This window comes from Myotis myotis, unplaced genomic scaffold (genome assembly GCF_014108235.1).
Source record: "Myotis myotis isolate mMyoMyo1 unplaced genomic scaffold, mMyoMyo1.p scaffold_m19_p_9, whole genome shotgun sequence".
Lineage (NCBI taxonomy): Eukaryota > Metazoa > Chordata > Mammalia > Chiroptera > Vespertilionidae > Myotis > Myotis myotis.
Window position 1 is genome coordinate 25,232,025 of NW_023416401.1, and position 23,270 is coordinate 25,255,294.

Below are 23,270 nucleotides of genomic sequence, written 5' to 3' on the forward strand. Positions count from 1 at the left end.
ATTCTGGTCAAAGGCATGAACCTTGGTTGTGGGCACATCCCCAGTAGGGGGTGTCCAGGAGGCAGCTGATTGATGTTTCTCTCTCATCAATGTTTCTATCTATCCCTCTCCCTTCCTCTCTGTAAAAAATCAATAAAATAGCCAAAACCGATTTGGCTCAGTGGATAGAGCGTCGGCCTGCGGACTGAAGGGTCCCAGGTTCGATTCCGGTCAGGGGCATGTACCTGGGTTGCGGGCATATCCCCAGTAGGAGAAGTGCAGGAGGCAGCTGATCGATGTTTCTCTCTCATCGATGTTTCTAACTCTCTATCTCTCTCTCCCTTCCTCTCTGTAAAAAATCAATAAAATATATATTTTAAAAAAAATCAATAAAATATATTTTAAAAAAAAAAAAGAAGAAGAAGAAGAAGGGCTGGCCTGGCTCTAAGCTTAGTCCAAGTGCCAGATGCCAAGTGTCTGATTTGGGACTCAACTCCAAATCAGAGCTTCAGGCGCCATCCAATGGCTATTGAAGAAATTGCAGGACAAAAGAGCAGATGAGAAAAACCCCAGAGAAGGCGGTCCTAGCCATCGCCAAAGGAGGGAGCTTTGCGCTCCTGGCCACCCCATCAGTTGGCGTCCTCAATCCAATCAGACCCCCCTAGGCTGCTGCCTGACCCAAGTGGGTTTCTCTCACTGCGTGATCTTGAGCAGGCAACTCTGCCCTCTAGGCCTGGTTCCCCAACTGTAAAATAAAGGTTTGGGGCAGATAAAGTCATAAGTCAGGCGCTGTGGTTTAGCACTTTAGCCCCTCAAGTCCATGTAAGATCTCAGTCATCAATTATTCCGTCCCCACATACTCCAGTCACTCCTAACCACACACGTTCATGCTTCATTCACCTGTGAAATCCTCTTTGGCTGGAAATCCTACCGAAATTCCAGCCACAGGGTAAGGCTTGGCTGGAAGGTCTGCAAAATGGGGGTGATAAAGGCAATAATTCCTACCTCACAAGGTTTTTGTGAGGATAAAATGCCAGTACCTGCAAATCACTTAGAATAGTGCTCAGGACTAAGCGCGTTAGCTGACATTATAAGAATAATTAATAGCTACCATTGATTGAGAGGCATTCATTGTGCCAGGCACAATGCCAGATGCCTTAGAATATTTCCTCAGTTCTCACCATCACTCTTGGGGGTAACAATTTCAATCCCCATTGACAGACATGGGAACAAAGAGTAATTTGCGACAATCACTCTAGGACTGGAAGCATTTTAATCTTTGCATTTTCTTACATGCACTTGGAAAATGGTACTGGTCTGTGCTCTGTACCACAGAGGGCTGGTTTTAGGGTTGTTGTTTTTGTGGTTTGTTTGTTTGTTTGTTTGTTTGTTTAAGGAGCAGAGGCAGAGAGTGTGGGGCACAGGCTGGGCAGGCTGAGGCCTGCTCTGCGCCGAGGTCCTGGCTGATACCCTCTCTTCTTCCTACCTAATGCAGGAGGGAGATGAAATCCAGGCGAAACTCACCTCTCCGCCCCCACCCCGTCCATTTAGGGGCTCAGTTACTGCCTCCTGCTTCCTCGCCAACTCCCCGCCCAGTTCCAACAGCTTTTCCGTCAGGTTTGGGGGCACCACGAGATAGGTATGGCCAGAGAGCGAAGCGTTTGACCCGCTGCGGAATGGAGGGGGCGCAGACTTGCGCAGACCCCAGGGGTTCCCCTGGAGGCCCCTCCCTTCCCGCAGCCGGCAGAAGGAGCCGTCTGTTCTGGCTGAATAAACAAGGAGGGGGAAGCGGTGCCCAGGCCCCTGCCCCCCAGCCCGACCCCCGCACAATGCGCCTTTCTCGGAGGAGACGCCACTCGGGCGCCGCAGGAGCGCGCTCCGTCTGGCCTCCCCTCCCCCTGGCGGCGTAGCAAGACCCACAAACCGACCCCGAGGAAACCAGATTTTTTTTTTAAGAAAAAGAAAACAAGCAAACAAAAAAAGAAATCCAACAAAGAACTGAGAGCAGAGAAGCAAGCGGCAGAGCGTGCGGACCCAGCACGCGTCCCCGGCCTCCGCAGTCAGGCTTGTGATCCGGGCGAGGCCAGCTCAGCGCTGGGAACCCGCCAGCCCCTGGTCCCCGACAGTCCGAGCCCAAGGGGCTCAGGCTCAGTCCCGCCCTGGCGCCCCGATGGCTCAAGAGGGGGCATTGTCCTTGGGGCCTCACCCCTGCCCGGTCCGGGCCACCGCGGGCCTCACATATGGGTGGCCAGCTGGTTCTCCAGATCCTCCAGGCGCGCCGTCAGCTGGGCGAGTGAGCGGTTAAGGAAACCGGCGGGGATCGAGGGGGTCCCGTCGCCTTCACTCCAGCCGGCGCCCCCAACTCAAAGGATATGGTTCTGAGTGAGACTCTCGAGCGCCCCCAGCGTGCGGCCCTGGAACTCCACGAGGCTTTCGCACTCACAGGGACTCCGAAGCTCTGTCCCGGCGCTGATGCCCTCCTCTGCCAGCCAGGGACAGAGAGTCAGGGGAATGAGAATCTGCAGGACCAGGGGTCCCTGGCCAAGGCCCTGTGCTCTGCCTCCACCCAGCCTGTGGTTGAGTGTATGGGCCTTGGGTTCAAACAGACCTGGGATGAGTCCAGCTACATACTAGTAGCTGTGAGATATTGGAAACCTCACTCAACCTTTCTAAGCCTCGTTTCCCCATCTGTAAAAAAGGATACGAGGAAATCTATTCATTGGCTGGTACTGAGGATTCTATCATTTGTGTGTGTGTATACACACCTTAGAAGAGTGTTTCTCAAAACTCGATGCTCAGAATCACCCGGAGATCTTGTTAAAATAAAATAGTGGCAAGAGTTCACAGCCGCACTCTCCAAGTGAAACTTTATGCAGTGATGACATGTTCCATATCTGCCCTGTCCTGTGTGGTGGCCACAAGCCACGTGTGGCTATTTAACACCTGAAATATGGCTTTGTGTGACTACAGAACTAATTTTTTACTTTAATTGTAATTAATTTAAATTAAGTGGGCACATGTCCCTGGTGGCTACCTTATTGGGAGCGCAGATCCAGAGCACTGCCTGACACAGTAAATACCTGACAGAGTATTTCAACTAGACCAGCGGTTCTCCAAGTGTCCCGGGACAGGAAGCATCAGCATCATCTGGGAAGTTATTAGAAATGCAAATTATCAGGCTCTACCTGGATCAGAAACACTGCAGTTGGAGCCCAGCAATCTGTGTTTTAACTGAACCTCTAGGTGAGTCTGACGCAATAAGTGCCTTATAATTAAATTTGGCCCCCATTTTTCTTAGCTACATAGAAAATAATGGTGAATTTGACAAAGGATGGTACCTTGGATTCATTGACATTCTGTAAACATGTGGCATTTTTAATGACAGCACAATGCCTGGGCCTCCAATAAAGAATTGCTGTTATGATTTTAAAGGTTACTTCTTAGTCTTGTATGCATCCTTAGCAAACTGCTGTATGTCATCCATTAATGGCCTTGGTGACTGTCCCACAAAGACTCCTAACTTTGCAGATGAGGAAATCCAGGTGGGGTGGGGAGGATCTGCCCAAAGTCATACAGCCAAGTGGTGAAGGGCCTCAACTCCAGATCCCAGATTTCTCTTAGGATTCTAGAGCTGGAGGCAACCTTGGGTAGCCAGCACCCTCCCCTGTTACAGAAGGGAAGTTGAGGAATGGGTGGGGATTAAGTGTCTTATCCAATGTTACACTGTGTGGGACATGAGAGCCAGGACAGGAAGGGCCCTGAAGGAGCAGCTATCCGGTGCCTCCCCAATGTGCTGGCTAATTATTAGAATTAGCCTGGGGGTGTATGTGTGCATGTGTATATGCATATACATACACATACACACATATACATATGTATCCACCTATATGTATGTATATACAGCTGACCCTTGAACAAAGCAAGGATTAGAAACTCTGACCCACTGCATAGCTGAAAATCTGCAGATCACTTAAGTCAGCCCTCTGCATATGCGGATTCGTTGACCTATGAACAACATGGATTTGAACTGAGCGAGTCTACTTACAGGCATACATTTTATCCACATATAAGTGGACCCATGCAGTTCTGTGTGAGAGAGAGAGAGGGAGAGAGAGAGAGAGAGAGAGAAAGAGAGAGAGAGAGAGAAAGAGAGATTCCCTAGGCCCAGCCTAGCTCTCCTGAACCTCGCTCTGGAGGTAGGGCCTGGAAATCTGAAAGAAGAGTCACATCTTAGGCCTGGGTTAGAGTCTAAAGACTCTATGGTAAAAGCTACCCCCAAAATCCCCTGTATAGCCTCTAAAGTACAGTTCACAAGGTTCAACAGCTCTCTTCTCCTCCTTCACAGCATTTTTTCAGCTGAACACCATGAAGTACAGATTGCATTTATGGGCTACATTGTTCAAACGAAAATACATAGCTTTGTGTACTTGAAACACTCCATCCTGCCACTTTGCCAAGTCTGTACAATTGAATTCCAAGTTAATGAACTATAGAAACGCTGGTTGGCATTCCTCTGAGAAATTTGCCCCAATCATTCTGAACACCCACTAGTTTGGGGGACAGGTCTAGCCTAGTCTAGTGCTTCTTAAACTTTAACATACATACAAACGTATTTGGTTCAAGTGCAAAATCTAATTCATGTGGCCTGGAGAGAGTTGGAAATGCTGTTCTAACAAGCTACCCAGCGAGGGCCCTGCTGCTGGTCCCGGGCCACACTTCGAGTAACAAGGCTCTGTCTAGTGAGGCCCACGCCCTGGCTGTAACTCTAGGAGGGGATGGGGGTGAACAGTAAGGGGAGATATCAGAGGTTAGGCAAAGAGAGAAGGGGAGGGGCCGAGCCAGACGTGCTCACCCGGGCAGATGCTGCCTTTGAGGTTCTCCAGCAGGTGCGTCATGGTGCTGAAGTCAGGGGAGTAGGACACGTGCAGCTCTGCGGGCTCGGAGGCGATCTGGCGCAGCTCCTCCTCCACCGCCTTGCCCACGCCCACGGCGTACATGACGATGCCTACGGAGGGTACAGGGGGCGCCCTACACCTCAGGAAAGTCACCTCCCCGCGTCCAACCCAACCCCACGCCAGCGCGCCTCGCGCCAAGCCCACCTTCCTCCTTGGCGCGCGCAGCCCACACTGAGATGTCATCCTGGGAGCGGCCATCGGTGAAGACCAGGCCCACGCGAGGTACATTGAGGACGCGGGGCCGTGCGCCCTGGGCCTCGGAGAAGCTGTGTTCCACCATGTGGCGCAGCGCCAGCCCAGTCATGGTACCGCGCTCCATGTACTCCACAGCCAGGACCGCCTGCTTCACCTCGGCCGTGGTGCCATAGCGGCCCAGAGGGAACTCTGTGCGCACTCGGCTGGAGAACTGCACCATCCCCACGCGCGTGCCCTCGGGGGACACGTCCAGGAAGTCCACGATCTGGTTCACAAAACGCTTCACCAGCTCGAAGTTCTGAGGGCGCACGCTCTTGGAGCCATCGACCAGCAGAACCAGATCCACGTGGCCCTCCCGGCACCCTAGGCAGTGAGGAGAAGGTCTTGGATGGAGGAGCAGAATCTTGGCTGGCAGCAGCCATCTACCCAGCTCGTCACTCATTCATTCTATAACAGACACCATGTGTGAAGGCCTTCCGGGGCCAGGCACTGGCATGATGTATTGTTATTATTATTATCAGCATCATTACAACCTTTGCCATTTATTGAGCGCTGAGCACAACAAACCAGGCAATATGCTGAAAGCATCTTAACAATAACAATAATAATAATAATACCCACAACTACAATCGTTAGTCTTTATTGATCATCTGCTATGTACCAGACAGAATCCTAAACACTTTACCAGTATTAACAATACAAAATAAAAACAAAAACATTATTATTTGACATCATACATGACGATGCTTACTGTGTGTCAGGCACTGGGCTAGGAGCTTTATATGTTGTTTCTCAATCTTCCCAATAACCTTGGGGATTATCCCCATTTTCTGTAACTCCAGGTTCTGAAGTATAAAGTGTTTTGCTCTGGATTCCATAGCCAGGGTTTGAAACTAGGTCTGTCTGGCCCCAAACCCATGCTCCTAAGCACTCTGTAATGTTGACTCCCCTGTTCTGAGCCAGGGACTTTGCTAGTCCTGAAGGTATTTCAACAATAAATGTAACATAATCCTGGTCCATAAGGAAATTAGGACAGAGCAGAGCAGTCAGACGTGCCCTATGTTACAGCAGAGAGCCTGAGGTAAGAATAATTCACTCTTCCTGGACTTGGTGAGGAAGGCTGCATGGAGGTGGTGACAGTTGACTTGGTCTTCAAAGAAGAGTGGGACTTCTCCAAGGCATGGAGGGACATTCTAGATGGCGGGGGCAGAATATGCCCAGGCATGGAAGTTCTTGACATATTTGGGGATAGACAGGCCAGTCTGGCTAAAGTGTTCAAATGTGGTAGGAGACAGGCTTATGGGGTTGGCTGAAGCTAGACTGTGATGAGCTAAGGCAGTCGTTTCAAAAATGTGACCACAACCCACAGTAAAAACAACAACAACCATAATAATACATCATGATGTACTACATATGCTCAATTAAAATTACGTTTCATGAAATATTTATTCTTTCTACATGCTGTAAACTCTATTTTTTCTTTCTTTCATGTTAATATTGGTTGTAACTCCCTAATTTGATTTCATTATCCACGAATGTGGTTGTACTCCCCATTTGAAAAATTCAAGGGTAAGGCATTTGATCTTTATTCTGTAGGCACTGGTGAGCCACAGATGGCTTTTGAGCGAGGGAAGAATGTGATCAAATACAGGAGTGGGCAAAAGTAGGTTATAGTTGTTTGTATGGAAAATAATAAATAATCAACAAACAATAATACAAAAATAAACTTTGTGTTTCACGTACTCACAAGTGTAATCTTACTTTTGCCCACCCATGTATGTATTTTTAAAAAATTAATCTTGGCTGGCCAGTGTTGCTCAGTGCTTGAGGGTCGATCAATGTACCAGGAGGTCACCATTCCATTCCTAGTCAGGGCACATGCCTGGGTTGTGGGCTCGATCCCTAGTACAGGGCATGCAGGAGGCAGCCAATCAATAATTCTCTCTCATCATTGATGTTTCTATCACTCTCTCTAAAATCAATTAAAAAAAATGGCAACAGGGTAAAGAATTGAAGAGAAAGAGATAGAGGCAGGGCAGGGCACACCCTCCAATGCCATCACCACCACCTACACTCACACATTCACACCACACCCACACCAAAGTCAAGGGTGCTCAGAACATGAGCAGTGGGGCAGGGACAGACAGTGTCCCCTCCCACCCATAACTCACGGTTGCAGCTCTTGCCATCTGCCTGGAGTTGCCGTCCATCAGGGCACAGGCAGCGGTAGGTGAGGCCGTCACTCACACACTGGAACTCACACCCATGGTCTATGCCATTGCAAAGGTCCCGAGCTGAAAGGAGAGACAGGTCGGGTTAAGTCAGGGTGGATTCCACTAGCTAAGACCCTTTGCCCCTCTGCACATGGCAGGAGACCCCTCCTCACCATGACAGCTCCTCCCATCAGGTAGCAACTCGTGGCCTTCTCTGCAGCGGCACCTTGGCCCACCAAGGGTGCTAACACACTCATGCTGGCAGCTGTGGTTCCCAAAGCTGCAGTGATCAATGACTGGTGGGAAGGGAAAGGCAGTAAGATATCGCTTCTGATTGGAGCCATTAGAGACCTCAATCCAGGGTACTAATGTGTGTGAGGGGGGCGGGCAGGGGGGGTGTCGCTCAACCCTGCAGCTCCTCTGGTCCTGCTGGAGTACAAAGCCAGCTCTGAGTCAACAGAAATAGGAACCTGGGGAACTGACACAGTGGTGCTCACAGCCATGCGTTTCTTCAGTGCACAGGTCAATGGCTGAGGAAGAGGGGAGGCTGGCATATACTTTGGGGGCTGCACTTCTCAGCCATGACAGCACAGCTTTTAAAAAATACCCACGCCCCAACCAGCTGGCACGGCTCAGTGGCTGAGTGTCACCCTATGAACCAGGAGGTCGATTCACGGTCAGGGCACATGCCCAGGTTGCAGGCTTGATTTCCAGTGTGGGATGTGCAGGAGGCAGCTGATCAATGATTCTCTCTCATCACTGATGTTTCTATCTCTCTATCCTTTTCCCTACTTCTCTGATGCCTGTACTGCAATTCCCAACTATCCTGATTTAATTAACCTGGGGTGGTAACCAGGCATCTGTGATTCCTATATGCACAGGCCTCCTTGCTCTGGGCCAGGTGGCCCTACCAGCTCAAGACCCAGATGCATCCCGGAGTGTGCCTTACTAAGCCAGGATTAAGACCGAGAATCCACAGCTGTGGAAGACAGGGCCCCTGCCCTGAAGATGCTCACTGACTAATGCAGGAGGACTAGATCCTGCCACTTCACCCATCTGAGCCTCCATTTCCCCACCTGCAAAATGAGGAAACAATGGAAGAGAGCCATTGCTATTTACAATTTCCTTCTGGGGAAGGTGAGCTATTGCCCTGCTGCGTATCTTGATGGCTTAGATGTGCAAAGATGGCCTGGTGCTGCACTGGGGAATAAGGGCTGGAGAGAGGTGAGTTATCCTGCATAAAAAAAAAAGTGAGAATTTGGGGTTTCTAGAAAAGAGGGGGAAGTGGAGAGAGGAAGAAGAAGAACAAGACAAATGGTGTGAAGATGAGTGGCTGTGTGGGTTGAGAATGCCAGTAAAAAAATCCCTTGCAGTGGGTGACCAAGGGCTTTCAGGGTCAAGGGTGCTTAGTATTCAATTATTTATAAAATGGATGTTTCAGGGGACATCTGTAATACTTTCAGCAATAAAGATTTTTGAAAAAGGATGTTTCCTTTGGTGTGTGTACTGGTATGTTTGGCTTTACTGAGATGTAATTCACACCTGTGTCCACCCCATCTTTAGTGAAATGGGCATATGCACGCACTTACAAGTACACACACATGTTGTTGTGTGCACAAGTGTGTGAACCAAGGAAGAGGCTGATTTATGCACATGGAACAAGGACAGCATGTGTGGGGTTGAGAAATTGAGAGAGGATCCAAAAACTGATTGAATTCTGCAGAAGCTCAGAGTGAGAGGGGGCCACAGAATGTAAGCACTTGGGGAATTCCCGGAGATCTGGGGGGCAGGGGGGGGGGGGTTGGGATGTTCATGGGTCATCACATGGGATTTCAAACCAGTTTTGTTAAAGTTCTAGAAACAAGAAACCCCCAGCGGACATTATGGGGATCACATGACCTCATTTTCCAGGTTGTGGTGAGGTTGGGAGATAATGTATGCAGTGCTCCAAGCACAATGTCTGATATTAACTTGGCACTCAGCACATGGTATCTGTCATTAAGATGAAAGGAAGGGACACAGATACATATGAAAAAGAAAGTCCCAATTGTACAAGCAAAGGCATTGTGTGTCGTGGCTTTTCCGGAGGCAAAAATAAAGAACCCGGCCTTGAAAGATTTGCAGGTGCAGGGAGGAGCAGGAAGAGAGCCCAGGTGAGCAGCCCAGGTGAGATGCAGAAGCAGGAATGACAGCATGTACGTGGCAGGGGAGGTGGTGTATGGAGACCATAAGTGAAGACTCCAACAGTGTCTAAGTTACAGAAACTGTAAAGACGTGCCTGTGAGAAGACACAAACACATTTGGGAGGTGTATTGGAGCCAGGCAGGAGACGGGAGGATGCAAAAAGCACACTTAATTGCGGGGTCACGGTTTCTAGCTGTGGTCACATCAAGGACTTGTGTGGCTCCAGGCATGCCTTCCCTTTCTCAGAACTATAAAGCGAGGGAGCTAGACTTTACTTCCAAAGACCTTTCCAAGCCCTGACCGGTTTGGCTCAGTGGATAGAGCGTCAGCCTACAGACTCAAAGACCTTTCCAAACGCATTGGGCTGATGCTGGGGCAATGGGGGGGGGGGGGGGGGGGGACAGGGGGGGCTCGGAAGGCTCAGGATGGCAGGGCGGGAATAGTTCTCACCCAAACAGCCCTTGTGATCTGCAGCTAGCTGGTAGCCGGGGTTGCAGGTGCAGTAGAAGGTGCCAGGGGAGCTGACACATTGGTGCTGGCAGCCGTGTCCCCCCTCAGCACACAGGTTCTTTCCTGAGGACACACAAGAGTAGAACAGCAGGGGGCAGATGGGCAGAACCCTCCAACAGGAGACAGCTGGGCGGGGTCAAAGGCAGGAACCATGATCAGGTTTGGACTTAGGTGGGATATGATTCACTCGAGAAGGGCCGATCTGAGTGGGAAGGAAGGCTTCGGGAAAGAACAGGGCCTGTTCACAGCCCCTGTGAATAGGCTCAGAAGAGGGAGGCTGGGCTATCTGTGTAATGGGCTGGGGCAGGACTATGCAGGTAGAGGCGGAGAGGCGCTGAATCCAGGTGGGCGGAGTCACCCAGGTGTGACGCAAACAGCTCTATCAGCTTGGAGGAGGAGCTAAGGTGCGAGCAGGCGGGGCCATGCCTGTGTGGGCGAGACATGACTCTTTGGAGTGGGTACTGGGCCCTCATCTTTGAGGGGCGGCGCTTCCAGTGCTGAGGGGCGGTGTTGGAGTTGGACATGAAGCCTGTGGTAAACCACAGCTCATCCTACTTGGAGAGTGCGCCAAACGTTGCTCCTGGTGGGTGAAGCCGAAGCAAAAGTGGCCAGAGCTGGCCTGTGACACAGCGTGGCTGCGCGGCTGCGTGAGGCCTTGGGCGCCTCCGCTCTCTGGTGGGCGGGGCCCCGCCTGGGAGGGGGGGGGGGCACTGGGGCAGGAATGGGAATGGAGGCACATTGAGCCTCGCTCCAGCGCTCCCCAACTCACCACACAGCCGGCCCTGGAACTGCAGGCCAAACTCCTGGATCAGGTCGAAGGACTCAACCAGGAAGACGTGCTCGTCCAGAGGGGGCGAGGCCATGGCGCGCAGGGAGCCCACGTCGGCGCGCTGCACCCCCACCGCATAGATCTCGATGCCGCGGGCGCGCGCCTGCGCCGCCACCTCCGCCACCCGATCCTGGGGCCGCCCGTCGGTCACGATCACAGCGACTCGCGGCACGCGCGCCTCCAGCGGGCGCGCGCCTTCGGCCACGCTGAAGGCCACATTCATGGCGTATTGGATGGCCAGCCCCGTCATGGTGCCCTGCGCCAGGGGCACCAAAGCGCGGATGGCGCGCTCCATGTCCTCGCGGCGCGAGAAGGCTCCGAGCCGGAAGACGCTCTGCACTTGACTCGAATACTGGATCACGCCGACGCGCGTGGCGTTGGGCCCCACGTCCAAGCGGCGGAGGAGGCCCACCAGGAACTGCCGCATGGTCTCGAACTCGAAGGGGCGCACGCTGCGCGAGCTGTCAATCACAAACACCAAGTCCAGGGGTCCAGTGCGGCACCTGGGACCTGCGAGGAGACCAGGAAGGACTTTTCTAGGTCAGCGAAGCCTCCTTTCCGAGGAGATCCCCAGGGAAAACCAGGGCGGAATGGCACCCTCCCTGCATAACAGCGCCCACACTTAACTACCCTGGCAACTGCACGGTAGATGCCTTCACTCGCCCAGCATGTGTGAGGGCCTGGGCCGGGAGATTTCACCAGTCCTCTATCCGACAGCTCTGAGGGCCATTTCGAGGAGGCATTACCCCTTTGGGAGAGGGAGAGGGAACGTCGCAACTCAAATGCCTGTAGGAGCCAGGCGGGCAACATAAATGAGTGAGCCGGTGGGGTAGGATGGCGGGCACCCAGAGAGCCCGTATCCCTCCTAGAATGGGCAGCTGCAGCCAAAATTGCATGCAGCCATGCAGATCTGTGTTAGCAGATCTTCGGATTTTTAAAGGGAAGTCCCAAATACGGATTTTTATGTGAAATCTCTTGATTTTTTTCAATTAGCTCTGAAAAATTTAACACCAAATGGGCATTCTGCATGAGCCCAATCTTGTTATCTCTAAGCCGCATCCTGCAGATGAGGAGACTGAGGCCCAGAGAGGTGAAAGGGTGAATTCAAACCCAGCCTGCGGTGTGTGTGTGTGGGGGGGGGGGGGGGGGAGGCGCTCCAAAGTCTGGCTTTTCTCTCCCAGCAGGCCTAGCTGGCTGCAGACAGAAAACCTGCTTCTGTCCCTCTCCCCTCGCTGTCAGGACTGGGCCCCTGCTCACCTTGGAACTGGAGCTGGGTTTCCCAGGGCTGGAGAAGGAGCAGCAATATGGGCAGTGGTGAGCATGGGAGGCCCCTCATGGCACTTGGGGGACAGGAAACGGGGTGTCAGAGCCTGGAGGGAGGAAAGGAAATGGCAAAACAATAGTATCTGCAGAACCCTCATTCTGGGTGAGGGGCACTTGGAGGTGTAGGAGGGTCCTGGGTTTATTTTACTAATCTCTCTACTTTCGTGTATCTTTTCACAATAATTAATTTTCGTTACAGTGAGATTGCTGAATTCCTTGTGCCAGGCACAATGTTAACCGCTTCTCACGCATTGTGGCATGTAGCCCTCTCAACAATTCTGAGACACGCTGTTTCTGTTCCATTGTACAGATTAGGAAACAGGCTCAAAGAATTTGAGCGCCGGAACCCAGTCTCACAAGAAAGTGGCTGCGCCGGGAGACAATCCTACACCCAGGGGACTGGTAGCGACGTGTTCCACGCCCTCGCTTCCCGGGGAGGAAAACCTCTGCAGAAGGAAGCCATTCCCCCCGCGGGTCCCCTTCCCCTCCCTGTACAAGGCGCCTCTGTGTGGCTGTCCTTCACACACACACCACACACACACACGCTCACACACACACACGCTCACACACACACTCACACACTCATACACACAATCACACGCGCGCGCACACACACACAATCTCGCTCACACACACGCGCGCTCACACGCACAATCACGCACGCACACTCACACACACACACACACACACACACACACACACACGCTCACACACTCAGCCACACACCGCGCCACCGCAGGCCTCCGGGAGCGCTGAGCGCTCCGGTTGAGAGAGTAAGGGGCGGGCACTGCGTGGCCAAAACCCACCGCGCACTTGAACTCCAGGCTTAGTGCCTGACTCCCCTCCAGCTCTCAGGAGAAGCCGCCAGGGGGCGCCTCCCGGGCCTGGCTTCGTTGGCTCGGTGGCCGTGGGAAGCCCACATCTGCCCGGCAGGTGCCCCTGCCCAGAGCAAACAGCGGGCCGGGAGCCCGGGGCCTTGAGATAAGGCGGGGGTAGGCTATATCCGGCATGAGGGCCGGGGAGCAGGCGCGCGCAGGGTTCTGAGGGCGGCGGCACGGGCGCACCCGGAGGGCTGTGAGGGAGCAGAACGCGGCCATGGACCCTGTGGGGGCAGCAGGTGAGCGTTTACCCTCCCGAGGCCCTTCGAGCAACACGAGAAAGACTCCCATTGTACAGATGGGGAAAATGAGGCCCAAGAAGGCTGCCCGCGGAGCTGCAAAGGAACCTGGGACTCCTTGTTCCCCTTCTTCCTTTTGAGTTGCCTGGCAACCTGGTGTCTAGGAGCCACTGGACCTCTTTTCTTTGCATTCACTCCCTCTGCTCTCTACCCTCTCCCGCGCCCCGGTATTGCTGTCTCTTGGTAGGGGGGCCAGCCGCCCCTAACCCAACCGCAGCCCCGCCCCTTCCCCCAGTCCGTGAATGGGCCTATTCTGAGCAAGGTCGGTGCCGCCGCTCACTCCAGGCGGCTTCCCGTCCCGGATCCTCTCCGCCTCCGCCTTCAGGCCGGTGGAGGAACAAAAATCCGTCTGGCAGAGACCGTCACGGAGGGTGACTAAGCCAGATGTGCCAGCTGCTGGAGGTGGGAAAGCGTGGAATGCTTTCTCTAGCTTGGGCCACAGCTGAGGCCAGCATCCCGCCTCCCCACCCCCCAGAGCAGGGGCGTTTTAAAGGCACAAGAGGCTTTTGCCACCTCCCATCCTTTCCTACTTTCAGAAGCCTCCAGGCTCTAAACCCAGTCTTGATTCAGGCCGCCCTTATCCTGCTCTTGGCGTGAGCAAACACCTCACCTGGCATCCTACTGTGGCCCAGGAGCCCTAGAAAATCAAAACAGCGCTGCCGCCAAGTTCATCACCTTTCCAACCCCCTCCTTCCACAAAGGAAGGAACTAGGTCCAGAGACACTGGTGTCTCTCCCAAAGCCACACAGCAACGTGGTGACAAGGCTGAGCTAGAACCCAGAGCTCCTTGGAGGGGTGACTCAGTCCTGGGTTAAAATGAACGATTTGGAGATGCCTTTCGGGTGGGGAGAGCGGGCCCCAGGGGGAGGAGTGCTGTGAATAATTCCTCAAGAGCTGGCTGAAGGGCGAGCACCTTGAGGAGGTTCCAGGAGGTTCCGAGGGGAGGAGAGTAGGGGAAACGTCCCCTCCCTTTTTGGTGGACTTGCTGGTGTGGACTCAACTTGGAAAGGGCCCCACGGAGGTGGGAAGGGCACTGCGGGTCAAGGGCGGGCACAATAGGGGTGCCGCCGCGGCTGAGTGCGGTCGCCTGGTCGGGCTGGTGGCCTGCTCCCCGCAGAACCCCCAGGCCCTCTGACTCACCTGAACCTGCGAGACGACTCGGAGGCGCGGCCGCAGAGCGGAGCCGACGGGCGGGGCCTCGCGGGCAGCTGGAGCAGGTAGGGCGCGGGCGGCGTGCCCGAGGCGGGGACAGCCAGGCAGCTGCCGCGGGCGCCGGCGGCGGCGCATTTAACCCGGGCGGCGGGTGGGGAGGGGAGCGCGGGCTGCGACCCTCCCACTGGCAGGGCGATCCCCTCGCTCCGAGGGCGGGGCGGGGCCTGAGCGGCGCCCCCGGCTCCAGCCCCCGAGGGAGCCGCCGACGCGGCCCGCAGGGCCGGAATTCGGTGCCGCGGGAGGCTGGGCGGCCGCCCCTCCGCAGGCGGGATGCGTTGGAGGCCTCGAGCCACTTCCCCGGGGGAGCCCCAAGGGTGGAGCGGGGCTTGGCCGGGCCGCCATTTGCCTGGCCCCGCTTCCGAGGGCGCGGCCGGCTCCTGCCCTCCGCTGCCCCCTCCAGGGGTGAGGAGAGGCCCTGGACGCGGGTCCTGCGAAGAGGGCAAAGGGTTCCGAACAGCCTTGGTTCATGGCTCTGCCGGGCCTCACTGGTCGTCCCTCAAATCTCTGCCACCACGGACTCCGTCACACGTTCTCTGCAATTTCTTAAGTCTTGGGCCCGCCCACCCGCACCCACCCTCACCCACCTTCATCCACCCTCACCCACCCACCCTCACCCACCCTCATCCACCCTCACCCACCCTCATCCACCCTCACCCACCCTCACCCACCCTCACCCACCCTCATCCACCCTCACCTACCCTCACACACCTTCACCCACACTCATCCACCCTCATCCACCCTCATCCACCTTCACCCACCCTCATCCACCCTCATCCACCCTCACCCACCCTCATCCACCCTCATCCACCCTCACCTACCCTCACCCACCCTCATCCACCCTCACCTACCCTCACACACCTTCACCCACACTCATCCACCTCCACCCACCCTCATCCACCCTCACCCACCCTCATCCACCCTCACCTACCCTCATCCACCTTCACCCACCCTCATCCACCCTCACCCACCCTCATCCACCCTCACCTACCCTCACCCACCCTCACCCACCCTCATCCACCCTCACCTACCCTCACACACCTTCACCCACACTCATCCACCCTCACCCTCCCTCACCCACCCTCATTCACTCTCACCCACCCTCACCTACCCTCATCCACCTTCACCCACCCTCATCCACCTCCACCCACCCTCACCCACCCTCACCCACCCTCACCTACCCTCATCCACCTCCACCCACCCTCACCCATTAGAACTCGCAGGCTGAGAAGCCATCAGGCCCTAGGCTCAGCCTGGCCCCCTCCACATGGCAATGGAGGCCCTGCAATCAAGGAAAGTACAACTGAGACAGTAACAGGCCTCTGCTCTGCGGAGGAAGGAGGGAGGGTTATTCTGACCAGGGAAAAATGGAAATGCTCTCCTCCCCCAATCCCAGGATACTGGGAACACGGGTTGGGGCCCTTCAGCCTTTGCAGGTGTCTGCCAGAAGGCAAGAGAGCACTCTGCTCCCTGGGTCCAGCAAAGGCTACTGTCCCCTGGCATCAAGACTTCCCTGGGTGGGTCCCCTCAGGGTGCAGGGAGAGCCAGGCGCCCTCACACAGTCTGCCTCCACCCCAAGGCCAACACAAGTTGGGTCTTTGTGCTGCTGGGCCATCTCCGCAATGCTCCAGGCGTGGAGCCAGCCCAGCAGAGTGGTGCCTGGGTGGTCCCGGTGGGCTCACTGAGAACCGCACAGCCCAAATATTTAGCTCACAACTTGCATGCGCCCACGAGTGGCCACCACTAGAACTTTATTTCATTCAACGTATGTGCGCTTCGAACTCCATGCCACCTCACCCTTTGCTGCTCCCTGCTGTGGCCTCCCAGGGCATCCCCAGAGCGCACCACTGTCCTGAGGGAAGGCGTACGCCGGTGCTTGCAGCTGCAGTGCGAGCAGACTGTGCGGATCCTGCACGCCAAGGTGGCCCAGAAATCATACGGAAATGAGAAGCGGTAGGTGCCTCATCCGCCCCTCCCAGGTCACTTTGGCATTTGGCCCTGTGCGCACCTCCTATTAAGCACTTTTGGAACCTGAGGAGGACTGGGGCTCAGCTATTGGCTGATCATGGGCCTTTTCCTTCAGCCACCAATAGTCCCCACTTTGGTCTTAGCAGAACCTCCCTGGGAATCTACAGTCTCCATTCATGCACTCATTCACCCATTCATTCATACTTTCATTCAACAACTAGTAACTGAGTGCTTGCCATGTGCCTGGCTCTCTGGGCACCGCTGGGCACTGGGCATATAGCTAAACAAGACAAATACAGTCCCTGCTCTCATGACATCTTCATTCTAGTGTCGAAGAGACAGACAATAAAGCCCCCGCAGTCAATGAACAAGATCCCGACGAAAGCTGGAAGGGAATAGATAGTGCAATGTGATAGAAACAGAAGGGAGGGTGCTTTTGCTAGAAAGGCCAAGCTAACGTCTGATCTGAGACTTGAATGTGAAAATGGAGCCGGACAGGAGAGAGTCTGGGGAATCGTGTTCCAATGAGGAGAAACAGAAAGTGCACAAACCGTGAGGCAGTACCAACACGGCCTGTTTGAGGTACAAAAGAAGTTCCGTGGCTGCAGTTTGAGAGGGGGTGGGGATGTAGGAAGTAAGTTGGAGAAGTAAGCAGGGGCCAGGTTATATGAGGACTTTGAGTCTAAACCATTGGAGGGTTTTAAGAAGATGAGTGACATGGTTGGCTCATGGTTTTACAAATAAAGATGTGGAGGTGCCAAGAAGCCAGTGGGTCCTGGGTATGTTTTAAAGGTGGAGTGGAGAAGGCTCGGATGTTCATGGGGTTCACAGTCTTGGAGGAGCCTGGGGAGGGAGGTGGGAAAGGTGGAAGGGGATTCTTTCAGGTTTCTGCTCCCTTTGAGATGCCTACAAGACAGAACAGGGGAGATGATACAGGAGCTCAACGCTTACATGTCTCCGCAGGTTCTTCTGCCCCCCGCCCTGTGTGTACCTCGCGGGTCCTGGCTGGAGGGTGAAGCCAGTGCCGGGCCAAGGTGAGGACAGACCCCAGGACTGGTCGCCTTCCTCGGTAGGGGACCACGCAGTAGGGATTGGGAGCCGGGCGATTCGCAGACCCAGTCTCGCCGCGCCCTCTGGCGGCGGAAAGTAGGCTTGCCTGGCACCTGAGTTCACCCGGAGTCCTCCCGAGCCCTCGGGCGTCCCTTTCTAGCCCACCCAGCAGGGGAACCGGGGCCCACTGTCTGCGGTTACATGGGACTGGACGGCGCATCCGGCAGCGCCGCCGAGACGCAGAAGTTAAATTTCGAGGAGCAGCCCGACTCCAGGGTGAGTGCATGGGAGGGGGTCCCAGTCCTGCTCCCACCCTCGCCTCTTCCTTGGGGAAGAGAGCTCATCTTCTCTGCAGAAGCCACGCGACAGGTAGGGAGGGTCCTGGACACCGAGGGTCTGCAAGGAGGGTGCACCGAGAGCTTGGACTAGGCCGCTTCCGTCACGACGGGGCGGACGTCAGATAACTGGGGGAGCAAGGTTCACCCGAGGCGGACAGCTGGGATGAGCCGGCCCCACGCCCTGAACCCCTAGGAATTCGGTTGCGCCAAGACCCTGTACATCTCAGACGCAGACAAGAGGAAGCACTTCCGGCTGGTGCTGCGGCTAGTGCTCCGAGGCGGCCGGGAGCTGGGCACCTTCCACAGCCGCCTCATCAAGGTCATCTCGAAGCCCTCACAGAAGAAGCAGTCGCTGAAAAACACCGACCGTGAGCGGGGCGGGGCTGGATCGTAGACGTGGCCGGGAGGTGCCCTCAAATCTGATGGGTGGGAGGGGTTGGGAGGGTGGGGGGAGACCTGGACTGTAGGGGTGGGGTCAGAGTGGAAGAGGCGGGGTCTGACCCGAGCGGTCTAGCTGACCCAGTGCCGCTGAGCTCTGGGAATAAGTTAGAGAAGCAAGGGCAGAGAGAAGAGGGGACCGACACCCGTCTTGAGTGTGCGAGTTAGGGACGGGGTAGTTGGGGGGCCTTCAAACGGCCAGCAGATACTGAACTAGAGACAGATTAAAAGTGACAATAAAACGACAAAGGAAATTCAGTTAAAAAATATTTACTCAGGGCTGCTCTATGCCTGGCTCTGTGCTGGGTGCTGGATCCCTATCAAACAAGGGCAAGTGTCTGTCTGGAGGAACACAGCGTCTCGCAGGGAGAGGGGCATGCATAGAGGATCAAAGAGGCAGTGTGAGACAAGTGCTGTCCTGGGAGCCAAGCGCTGGAGGATTTGAGACTATAAGGGGGGGAGCCTGGATGACAGTGACACCACTACACTCGATGGGAGCGGGGAGGGAGGGTTAGCTTTCCTGGAACACATTCCACGCACCAGCCTACTGGATGCTCACTGTGTCCCTGTGAGGGAGGTACTGTCACTGTTCCCATGTTGTAGATGAGGAAAATGGGGTTTGGAACGTTCATCCATTCATTTGAGACAAACTTGGGCCTATCCTCTTCCAGGTGTCTTGCCCAAGATTGGCAGCTAGGAAGTGGTCCAGCCAGGATTTGGGCTTGTGTCAATGTGACTCCGGAGCTCAGCTCTTACTCCTACACCACACTTCCTGTCTGTTAAGACCCCTGAAGGAGGTCTCCGATCCAGGCAGTGCTCTGGCTGACCCTTGGTATCAGGAAAGGGCCAGGGAGGAGTCGGTGTTATAGTGTGATGGGTGCAGGGCAGATTCTGGAGCCAGGTGGCCTGGCTTTGCATCCTGGCTCTACCCTTTGCTAGCCCAGTGACCTTCAGCAAGTTGCTCTCTTCAGGAGAGATATCATCTACCTCCGAGGGCTGTTGAGAGGTTCAAATGAACTAATACCTATAAAGCATTGAAAACAGTACCTGACCCACAGCAAACTTTAGCTATTATTCAGTGGATGGGAACTTGGGCTAAGTGCAAACTGGGCACCTATAGTATGCCTCGCGCTGTGAGGGGAGAGAGGGAGACGACCCAAGGCTTTCTCCCCAGGTGGTCAAAATCTAATCAGAAAACAAATTGTGACTCTTCCTATGTGAGAGACTGGAAGAGATCAATGTTAAGCCCTGGAAACATTGGACTGCTGTTTCACACCACATGGCCTCTGCTTATGCAGCCCCCCAAGCACTTCTACCTACTTCATGCTCCCCAGCTGAGAGTATACCCTCCTCCAGGAAGCCCTCCTTAACCCCATCCTTACACGCCAGACTGAAATTTTACATTTATGTCCCTGTTTTCCCTCTGAGACCGTGAGCTCCTCCAGAGCAAGACTAGATCTAGTTCTCCCTTTGAGGCCCAGCACCCAGCTCAGTGCCCACCACACCTAGTGAGTACTTGGTAACTGTGTGTTGAGCTGAAGGATGCCCAGGCAGCAAAAGGGAGCAGGCGCAAGTGCAGAAGCAGGACTAAGGCAGGTACTGGATAAGCAGCTGTGAAATATGAATGTCCACTGTGTCTAGGCTGGTGGGCATATGAGTCAAATGGGCACAGGGGACAGACCAGATGTGTCTGGCATGTCCAAGGGACCCAGCCAGGCCAGGGCACTGATTCCACCTCCCCTCTCAGTGTGCATATCCTCGGGCTCCAAGGTCTCCCTCTTCAACCGCCTGCGCTCCCAGACGGTCTCCACGCGCTACCTCTCCGTGGAGGACGGGGCCTTCGTGGCCAGTGCGCGCCAGTGGGCTGCCTTCACCCTCCACCTGGGTAATTACACCAGCGGGCAGGGGCTGGGCACTTGCATTCATTCGCTTCTTTGATCTTCACCACAACCCTTCAAGGAAGGTAAGCTCCGCCCTTGGAACTGAGGCTTTGAAACACAAAAAGACTTGCCAGGGGTCCCAGTGAGGACCCAAGCCCCTGACTCCAGTGTCCAGCCCAGGCCCTCACTCAGCCCGCCCCAGGGGTCAGACACTGGCGAGGATGGCCACCAATGACCCCCCCAGGAGGAGAATCTCCAACCATACCCACAAGACCCGCCTGCGAATGAGGTGGAGCCAGAGGCGAGACGGGCAGGGCTTGGAGCAGAAGCTTGGGGCACTCTGAGATCCTCCTCTTCCTCCCTTTCCCCCCTCACCCCCCAGCTGATGACCAGTCCTCCCAGGGGGACTTCCCACCTCGAGAGGGCTATGTCCGCTATGGCTCCCTGGTGCAGCTGGTCTGCACTGTCACGGGCATCACCCTACCTCCAATGGTAAGGGAAGGGAGAGTCTCCAGACCCACGCAGAGGGCGACCCACGTGGGCAGGGCTGGAGGGTGAGGGCCTGGGGCAGAAAGACACCTATTCAGTTCTCACCCAGGATACTCAGGGCTTTGTGGGGCTGGATAGAGGCAAAGGGCTGGCATGGGGCGGGGGGGGGGGGGGGTCCGCCAGTGCCCACTTGGCTATTGGAGTAGCAGAAAGCTGGCTGGGAGGGTGGCATCCGGCACCCAAGCATCTGGCTGTCACACTTCCTGTCACCTTTTTGTTGTAGATCATCCGCAAAGTAGCCAAACAGTGTGCACTCCTCGACGTGGACGAGCCCATCTCCCAGCTGCACAAGTGTGCACTCCAGTTTCCTGGGGGCCCTCCTGGAGGCGGCGGCACCTACCTGTGTCTTGCCACAGAGAAGGTGGTGCAGTTCCAGGTGAGGAGTAGAGATTATCAGCACCAAGCATCTTAGAAAGTCAGAATTCAGAGAACCACACACAGCATGTAAGACCACCATCGTCATAATGAGCTCTACTTCCTCCCAGGGAATGCCAGAGCCAGAGACTATGGAGACAGAATCAGAGAATGTGTAAAAAAAATAATATTACTGAGCAGTACTCCTTCCCAAAGACTATTAGAGTCATAGATGGTTGGAATATAAAATTGTAGACTGTAAGTAAAAACAACAAATAAGAGTATTGAGTATTATTGAGCAAAGTCCATTCGAATCATAAGATTGTAAGTCATAGAGCTGTAGAATGTTAGGGCACAGCATTGCAGCGTTAAACATAGAATTCTAGAATCCTAACAAAATAGGCCTTCAGAAGGCAGTTCACCCAGCGAACTTATTTAACTCTGGGAGAACTGAGGGCCCTTGTCCAAGCTCCAAGGGCAGGTAAACCGCAGCGCCTGGGGCTGGAACCCAGAACGCGGAAGCCCAGGCCCCGCCAACCAGAGCTCCCGCCCCTCCCCTCGCGTCTCCGCTCAGGCCTCCCCCTGCCCCAAGGAGGCGAATAGGGCGTTGCTCAACGACAGCTCTTGCTGGACCATCATAGGCACCGAGTCGGTGGAATTCTCCTTCAGCACCAGCCTGGCGTGCACCCGGGAGCCGGTCACCCCGGTGCCCCTCATCAGCACCCTCGAGGTGAATTGGGGGGGGGGGGGGGGAGGGCGGGTAAGGGGACTCTGGCGGGCTGCCTGCGCTGGCGGATGAGGCGCTGGGAGGGAGGGCAGCAGGCCTGTGGCCACCCCTTCCCCCACACCTCCCGGTCCCCCCTCTCCCAGCTGAGTGGCGGGGGTGACGTGGCCACGCTGGAGCTCCACGGTGAGAACTTCCACGCGGGGCTCAAGGTGTGGTTCGGGGACGTGGAGGCCGAGACCATGTACAGGTATGAGCGGGGGAGCCTCCTTGGGCCCCGGGAAGGGGAGAGGAGGGTGCTTGTCATCAGCCCTCCCGGATGTCACCGCAGCCCTACCCCCCCCCCCCCGCCCCGCCCCAGGAGCCCGCGGTCCCTGGTGTGCGTGGTGCCCGTGGTGGCCGCCTTCGGCAGCGACTGGCGCTGGCTGCGCACACCCATCACGGTGGCGGTGAGCCTGGTGCGCGCCGACGGCCTCTTCTACCCCAGCGCCTTCTCCTTCACCTACACCCCCGAATACAGCGCGCGGCCCGTCCCGCCGGGCGCGCCCCCGCCCGCCACCGACGCCGACGCCGACGCCGACGCGCTGCTGGAGAGCATTCACCGCGAGTTCACGCGCACCAACTTCCACCTCTTCATCCAGACCTAGGCGCCCAGGCGGCCCCGCCCGGCCCTCGGCCCAATTTGCCGGATGCGAGGGAAGGCCCAGCCCCAGCAGCCGCAGAGGCTCTCGCCATTGACACCGGCCCTGCGGGTCTTCCCCGAGTAGCCGGCTCCTCCTTTGACATCTAGGAAGATGCTCTTTGCCTGCACTCAGAGTGTGGCTCTCCCGCCTTTGTCTCCGTTTCACTCTCTAAATCAATCTGTCTCTCCCTCAGTAACTTTATAGATGTCTGTCTGTGTGCCCTGTCGCTCCATCTTTGACTTTCTCTGTGTCTCACATCGTTTCTCACGCCCAGGCCTGGCCTACAGACCCTGGAGCACGGGTCCTGATCAGAGTATGAGATCTGTCGGGAGTGTCAAGTGCCACCTGGACCCCCGGGTTCTACCCTGGAACACAAAGACCTGCCCTTCCTTGTACTCCCTATGGCTGGAGGCAGGCGCAGTGCCCTTGCCTGAGTTTCCTCTTTGGCTCACATCTTTAGTGGTTGGGCAGGTGCCGGGGCACTGGGAAGGTCTTGCCATCTTAACTATCCACACAGGCACTTCTCTTGTAGGCCCAATAAGATGCGGTCCTGAGGGTCAGGGGTTACTCTGCTGTGCTAGCAGCCCCGCCCCCCCAATCCAAGTGAGACTCTAATCTGTATGACCCACCTGCACAAGGAGAGGGGTGCCCAGTGTACTCCCCCCCCCCCCCACACACACACACAGAGGAGGAAACACAGTGCCGTGAGCAG

The 23,270-nt window shown here is 55.5% G+C and overlaps 2 protein-coding genes across 4 annotated transcripts; one reads left to right on the plus strand and one right to left on the minus strand.

Moving 5' to 3' along the window:
- Positions 1-1,915: 1,915 nt before the first annotated feature.
- MATN4 (matrilin 4) lies at positions 1,916-14,388 on the minus strand. 3 transcript variants are annotated; one of them, XM_036322358.1, is made up of 9 exons: positions 12,123-14,388; positions 10,806-11,375; positions 9,977-10,099; positions 7,516-7,638; positions 7,301-7,423; positions 5,079-5,492; positions 4,832-4,984; positions 2,354-2,461; positions 1,916-2,272 (listed from the first exon to the last, which is right to left on the minus strand). In XM_036322358.1, the coding sequence occupies exons 1-9, from the start codon at positions 12,199-12,201 to the stop codon at positions 2,214-2,216; spliced, it is 1,752 nt and encodes a 583-aa protein (XP_036178251.1). In that variant the 5' UTR covers positions 12,202-14,388; the 3' UTR covers positions 1,916-2,213. The 3 variants fall into 3 exon arrangements, with proteins under 3 accessions (XP_036178251.1, XP_036178253.1, XP_036178254.1); XM_036322361.1 differs by lacking the exon at positions 1,916-2,272 and adding an exon at positions 3,060-3,126 and having other exon boundaries at positions 2,357-2,461; XM_036322360.1 differs by lacking the exon at positions 1,916-2,272 and having other exon boundaries at positions 2,339-3,126.
- Positions 13,284-22,654, plus strand: RBPJL (recombination signal binding protein for immunoglobulin kappa J region like). The gene is made up of 13 exons (XM_036322682.1): positions 13,284-13,305; positions 13,651-13,767; positions 14,444-14,582; positions 16,402-16,527; positions 17,506-17,576; positions 17,753-17,868; positions 18,124-18,298; positions 20,116-20,253; positions 20,631-20,740; positions 21,021-21,173; positions 21,726-21,881; positions 22,022-22,125; positions 22,237-22,654. The coding sequence occupies exons 1-13, from the start codon at positions 13,284-13,286 to the stop codon at positions 22,520-22,522; spliced, it is 1,713 nt and encodes a 570-aa protein (XP_036178575.1). The 3' UTR covers positions 22,523-22,654.
- Positions 22,655-23,270: the final 616 nt, after the last annotated feature.